The 7,323-nt window shown below is 33.1% G+C and overlaps 1 protein-coding gene across 2 annotated transcripts; it reads right to left on the bottom strand.

Moving 5' to 3' along the window:
- Window positions 1-362: 362 nt before the first annotated feature.
- On the bottom strand, window positions 363-5,026 carry SGS3 (XS domain-containing protein / XS zinc finger domain-containing protein-like protein). 2 transcript variants are annotated; one of them, XM_022034159.2, is made up of 7 exons: window positions 4,876-5,026; window positions 4,641-4,685; window positions 2,554-3,597; window positions 2,110-2,410; window positions 1,744-1,988; window positions 920-1,083; window positions 363-804 (listed from the first exon to the last, which is right to left on the bottom strand). In XM_022034159.2, the coding sequence occupies exons 3-7, from the start codon at window positions 3,589-3,591 to the stop codon at window positions 570-572; spliced, it is 1,983 nt and encodes a 660-aa protein (XP_021889851.1). In that variant the 5' UTR covers window positions 3,592-3,597; window positions 4,641-4,685; window positions 4,876-5,026; the 3' UTR covers window positions 363-569. The 2 variants fall into 2 exon arrangements, with proteins under 2 accessions (XP_021889851.1, XP_021889852.1); XM_022034160.2 differs by having other exon boundaries at window positions 4,648-4,685.
- Window positions 5,027-7,323: the final 2,297 nt, after the last annotated feature.

Genomic DNA, 7,323 nt, shown 5'->3' with positions numbered 1-7,323 from the left:
ATATTATATATATTGTTGCTTACATTTAAGATTTTAATTTGAATCCTTCGTTAAATTTAAACCCACAATATAGCTTTATTAAAAAATTAGTAACATAAACATCTGCTTGTTAATTAATACCTCTGTATTTTAAACTCACTGTGGCAAATTTTCGTTTAGGCAGTGGTGAACTTACCCAAGTGGAGAAAGCAAGTGATTGTGAAAGTTGACTATCAACTAAAAAACAAGTAATAAAACCAAGGGGTCTCTCTATCCCATTTACCCTCCTCTCCCATTCTCTCCTCCACAGTAAAAAGTTTGTTTTGATTCTTACTTTGTGCAAGGTCAAAAATTACATTCAATTTAAAAGAACAAAGAAAAACTAAAAACAAGTCATACAACTTCCGCTTCTTAAATTAGTAAACTCCCACATTTTACTTTTTACCATATGCTATGAAAGCTGTTAAGATAATAAAATTCCCAAAACTAGCTCTCACCAATGTGAAGCCTGAAAAAAGTCTTCTACCACTTTTAATTTAGTATTTGCTATTCATATGCCAATGTTGTAAGATTGTTTGCAGTAATTAAATTTAACCCTGCGGGGTATACTTCTCCATAACGCAAGCCAATTCTTCGTCAAACACCCTCTCCATTTCCATCACTTCTTCCCAGTGCCTCCGCCTCAGCTCTTTCTCTTCTTCCAAATGCCTGTGGCTCATAGCACTCATCCTCTTTTCATGTGCTTCCACCACTTTATCCCTCTCCTCCACAAATTTCCCCACGTACTTCTCTTGAATCTCGATTTGCTTTGATCTTTCCTCAGCCCTATGGCAAAACACAAGAGAAACCCATGATAAAAGCAACAATTGGTATTAAGTGGCTAACATGAATGTCACTATATGCACTTGCATTTAATGATTCATCATCATTGTGCGCTTACTTGCATCTATATTCATCTGCATTCGAGGGATTAACCATAACATTAAACTGGTTAATCTTTTCACGCTCTTCCTGCTGCAGCTTCTCAAAATCCTCTTCCTTCGCATCCCGTGCTTCATGGATGACTTTGATTTGCTCCTTGAAAAAGTTGTCTTGGAAATCCATCTTTGGAAAGATTTCACAGTCAGGTACAAGAAACAAGACATTTAATTAGGACAACTGCTTTATCATAAAGCTAATTACCACATCCCAAAAAAAATTAAAAAAGAAAAGAAAATAGTAGCAGCATATTTGAGTAAACAGTACAAGAATGCAGCCATGTATTAAGCTCAACCTATATATTCATTCTCCAAAGACTAAGGCCGTTTTTGGTATATGAAAATATTTTCTAATATTTATGTTCTATTGTTAGTACTTCATACCAAAAAAATAAGCAATAGTCAAAATTGAAAACAATGTCTACAGAATGAAAATGAAAATGAAAATCTGATATAAGTTGGAAAATAATATAAATTATTTTTTCTGTCCTTAAAATTTGTCACTCATTTACAATCAAGTACTCTGTATATGTCCATATATAGACACATATCCATGTTTTATGTATAACATATATGACTGTAAAAACGAAAAAGTAAAAAATTATTTTTTACACCAGAGAAATCCTGACTTTCTAACTCCCAACCAAACAAAGAGGATGTTATACACATTTCGACTAGCAATACTGCGGAGATATTTCACAAACAATACCACTTTCAAAATGTTGCTCTTACTGTTGGAGTAAAAACTACATAACAAAGAATAAACTATGTAGGCCGAAACAAATACCTCTTCCTTGTTTTCTTCATGCTGAACCTTGGTTCTCTGTCTCACAATTCGGCTATCCTCAGCTGTTTGGCGTAGCTTCTCAGTCACAACACCAAGAGACTCCTCAAGAGCCCTCGCATGTGTCTGCACCCTTGAAAATCTGTTCTTGAACCAATTAAGCTGCTGGTTGTCCTCACTCATTTGCCTGAATTGACTCACAACCATCTCCTGATAAGACCTCATCTCAAATTTAAGCCTAGATTTTCCTGCCGCAAAGAATATAAAACAACTTGATAACATATTATTGCTCCACCTTATAAGAAAATGGAGAAAAAATATTTTATGCTTTCACTTGTCTCAGGGAGATTAAAGGGAAGGAGAGAGAACCTTGGCAATGTTGGTTGAACAAATCCAGGTCTCTTTTCTGCACCATGAAGCCATACAGTTGTCGCTTGCCACCTGGATTAAATAAAACACGCCGATGACGATTGTCCCAAGCATCCCTGTGGGTTCCTTCATCAATGAAATGCTTGTGAAGAAGTTCAGCCTCAAGATAACCATTAGCTGAGCTTTCAAAAATAAGAATGCTCATTCCCCGATGTCCCTGTGGACCATAAGAGTGACGAGCCTTCACAGCAGCATAGTCTTTGAAGTAATCTAAAAGTTCTTGATTTCCCATGCCAATCCACTTAAGTCCAAAGTTCAGACAATAGTTAGAATGTGATATCAAATCCTATAAGTGATTTACACAGAAAGAAGAACGCATAATAGATAAGTTTGAATATCAATTAGCACTTAAAATATCATCTCAGAATTAAAACATGATAGTACCTTGTCGTTCTCATCTTTATCAAACTGGGTATTCATGATGATTACCATGGGTGGCCAAACAATTTCATGATCCTTCTCTTCCCCTAAACCTTTCCATTGACCAAATACTTCACCTGCTGGTATAACTGACGCTCCCCTCCTGTGCAATTCCTCTCCCAAAAGTTCTGCAAATTCTCTGTGGAGTTTCACCCTTTGTGCTCCCTTCGTTTTCGCATGTGTTATCAATGGATGCAAGCCTCTGTACCAGTCAATCGCACCGGGACCACCTTGGCAAGCTGGACAATGCCACTGCCTTTCTGGCTCGTTAATTTCTTGAATAGTCAAACTATCCAAGCTCTCAAAAAATTTCTTAAACCATCGATTCTTCTTCCGTGTGTCATGGCTTTTTTGACTAGAATCTGAATCAAATTCATCACTTAAAAGCTCATCATCATAATCATCCAAAGCATCATCAGTAACATCGTCATCGTCATCGTCTTCATTAACAACGTCATCGTCTTCATTAACAACATCATCGACCTTCTCCTCGATATCCAAAACTTCATTGCCTTGGCTATATTTTGAAGTCTCAGATGGAACAGAACCAACTCTAGATTGCCAATTCCATCCATGCTCCAATGGTGGGCCAATGACAGCTTGAGGCGCAGGATAACTGTTCCCAGATCCCCTATTCACTATTTTGGCCCTCATATTTCCTCTGCCAGTTAGAATCTTAGAATCAGCAGTGTGTGTGGCCCTCACATTGGTCTGCATACCAGGTTTCTTAATTGCATCTTGATGACCCCATGGTTTTGAATTGGGATTCTGAGAAACCCAAGATCTTGCAGCGCTGCTTCCAGCTTTGTTCTTAGACTTCCTTGACATAGTCTCCCACTGACCATCATCGTTTTGTGAAGAATCCATGACGATGCCTGCCACATCTTGACTCAGCTTCTCAACCTTAGGGCTAGAAACACTAGATGCATTTTTCCCCTTGGATAACTGGTTGCTGCTGCTGTCAGCAACAAAAGGATTTCCACTCCCTCTTCTTGAACTCATTTACGCCTATTATTCAGGATGAATTATGCAAGTAAAAATCCATTCAGGTTAAATATTTAATCATTGACGTAGAAATTATACAAGAATAACATGTTATAAATGTGGAGCACAAACAGAGTTAAACTTGACCTGAATAAAATGGACAAAGAACTAAGAACATCTGACACCAGTAACATTAGAAGCATAAACACAAAGCTGCATGCATCTCTTTGGTAAACAGACGGGAGCCCATTTCATAATTATTCCCAGATGGTTTACTACGTTTATCTAATTTTTGTGGCTAACTCAAACAAATGAATTTGTTGGGTCAACTGGAAACTAGTTCCAAAACCTGAGAAGTAGATATAGCAAATAGACAACTGGGGACGCTACCATGGGACTTGTTTTTCCTGGTGAAAGCAAAGATTAGAACCCCAAACCAAACAAGTGATTTCATTCAAATAATCATCCCAGAGAACTTTAGCCACTCAACTGGCTTGTAACCCTAAACCAGATACAGTTTTCCACCGTTAGCACGGAACTTAATCAGTATTACTTCTCATCTGCGTCCGACAAAGTTCCTACATTTAAACTATAACTGACACTGAAGAACCGCAGTATAGAACAAAGGTTTCAAATTGACACGTCTTTAATGAATCACTATAAACAAACAAAACCTTCAATTGGCAATTGCCATTATAATTAGCTGTAATACATCGCTTGGGAAGCCAGCAATTTTCAGTAACTTTTTGACCTTCTTCTTGAAAACCATTCAACACTGCTGCTGTCAAAAGAAACAGTAGATTAAAAAAAAAAAAACTGAAATCCTCGAAAATTTCCTGGCTTTCTTTGTTTTCTCAAGAAACGGCGAGCAGATAGTTTTCGGTCAACATTGAAACAAAAACAAATCATACAAAATATCAGCGCATAGCATCCAAAACCACTCAATCACTAGAAAGATGCACTGGAAAATCATCAATAGGAAAATGTACATGGCAATGACTGATCTACATTTCTCCGGAAACCAAAAAACAAATAAAAAAGAGCAGGACAAAGGAACATCCCACTACCTTCAACCTGATCAGTAGAAGCGTAACCGATTCCGATATCCGCTCCTGTCAAAATGATCAAACCACATTTAGACAAATAAATAAGATAAACACACACAAACATAGTTGTACACGCATGCTACAGTTCTCTCTGTCCGTCATCATTACAAAGCAAAAAGAGAGAAGAATCATCTACGCGACATAAGATTTTATAGAAAAAGAAAACTGAAAATCTGAAGTGACAGAGCAAAAAAACCAAAAATGGCGAGTTCCGCTGTCGAAGGCGCCGAGGATTGCAGGACGCCTCGTCTCAGTGAGGGGAGCGAGAGAGAGAGGTAAGTGACACAGTATAGCTTAACGAATAAGAAAATGGAGAAACCCTGTCATAAATGCGGTCAAGACTAAGGAATCCGGACTTGAAATTTTATTTCAAATTGTTTTTTTGGCCAACGCTCAGCATTTTCTAATTATGTATTTACTTTTATTCCATTTAATTTTAATCAAATTAATTTTTATATTTTTTTAAAAAAAATATTCGAATTAATTTCTCTCTATAAAAAAAAAATCATTAGCACCGTTAATAATTTAAATATATAGCATAATTTAACTATTTAACTTTATAATTTAAATACAATTTATCAAAAATATCACCATAAGTATTTAAATATAATGTTAGAAGATTTATTTTTTTCATTTCTCAAAACAATGTAGATCTTATTTAACATACCTATTATATTACATGTCAAATCATATGATACTAGAAAGGTAATGTTACACATCTAAATTATTAATAATTTTGTAATTATTAACAGAAATAGAGTACTTTTTTTTTTTTTGAAAATTTGATGCAAAATTAAGAAAGAAATCAAATCAAATAATATATAAATTAAATATTTTATATATACGTATACACTGAATTTTTGGTTAGCAAACAAAATGTCTAGAAATAAAAATTATGAATTTAAGGACAAATTTCAATTTTAGTGGTTGTTGTTTACCGTTTCTCAATTTAAAACTTAATAAACTATATTAATTCTATTAAGAGTAAAAAAAAATTATCATGTGACAACTTCCTAATTACATAGATGTATATCTGAAAATTGAAAACCCAAAAGAAATTAATTTACATAATTAAAAATTAAAGTTAATATTAACCATAAATTATTAAAAAAAAAAAAACAAACCAACAAATGAACCCTTAACTGTGAAAAAAAAATATAAATTTTTATATTTACATGTGTTATTTAAGTTTTAATTGAATATGCAAAACTAAACCAAGCACTAAGTTTCTCATGTGTAAGATATTACCAAAAATTATATTTTATGGTAATATTTTGACAAGTGAATTAATTTATTAATACTAATAAAGATTTAAATAAACAATACAATTTATAAAATAAAATTTATATTTCTAACAAGTTTGGAAAATATATAGATTTGAAAATTTTAATTATGAGATTTGAATCAATAATTATAAATTTACTTATCATATTCGAGTCAACAATGAATGCATAAAAGTAGATCATATGAGAAACAAAAACTTCAGTTAAAATATCAAAATATTTTTTTATAATATTTAAAATTTCTACTTTTTTTTTAAATTATGAGAATGCATAAAAACTATATTTCTTTTTAAATTTCTATATACTTTAAAAAAGAAGAAAAAATTCTTATATCCGTTAATTTTTACTAACATTATTTGTGCATGCTGGTGTGTTACAAGGCACTGGAAATCACGTGTAGATTCGTTTTCAATTTGTTAACCGTTTTTACTTTATTAACGTGAGTGCTACGTCAATTTCACATCGTTGCAAGTCAGCACATTTTTACCCCCACCTTCCCTCACATCAGCCCCCATTTCTTTACAGTTTCATCATCTTCTCTTGTTTTTGTATCTTTTCTTACATGTTCATTATCATCTTTTTTTTTTCACGAGTTCTATGTTTTTATTCCATGTCAACCCACATGCTTCATCGCTTTTGCATCACTACCCATGAGTCCGGCCAAGTCTTTGAGTGACTCGTTGAGCTCATGCAGTGACTAGACCAAGTCTAACTAAACAAATTCAATTGTCAACCTTGACTGTCTTTTTAGAGACAAGAAATCTCAAACCAAAACTTCATTTTTATATTTTGGCTTGGGTGACTTCGATTTATGACAAAAAAGTCATTTCATGAGTTAAAAAATAATAATTTTTGTAAAAGTATAAATAAGTTCGCAACTCACATTTTTTAAAATGCACTAGGTAGAAAAATGAGAAAAAAATAATAAAAGATGGTGAGAGCGAGTGAGAAAGAGAGATTTGTTTTATTTCCGTACGCTTTACATTTAAGTCTCTACTTAAAATAGAATTTTGATTTTCTTTTCTACTGACATGAGTTGTAAATTACTAAATTAGTATTGTAAATTATTATATTAATTGCTAAATTACTATATTAGTATTATAAATTAGTGCTATAAATTACTATATTAGTATCATAATTATAAAAATTTGATTAACTAATTTTTTATGTAATAATTTCTATTCATTTTTTTGTGATGTAGTTGTAACTATATATTGCATCTAAATAGAGAAAAATAGATATCCCTGAATTATTTATAAATTCTATTATTTTACATGGTATCGTAGCATTCTTCCTAAAGGACTTCTTGAATCAAATCTCTTATTCCTTTCCGTAAAATCAAATGGCTGAACTAATTCCCT

Source organism: Carica papaya, chromosome 6 (genome assembly GCF_054855325.1).
Source record: "Carica papaya isolate Zhongbai chromosome 6, ASM5485532v1, whole genome shotgun sequence".
NCBI lineage: Eukaryota > Viridiplantae > Streptophyta > Magnoliopsida > Brassicales > Caricaceae > Carica > Carica papaya.
Note: the sequence above shows the minus strand (reverse complement) of the source record. Positions and strands in the feature narration are given on the sequence as shown.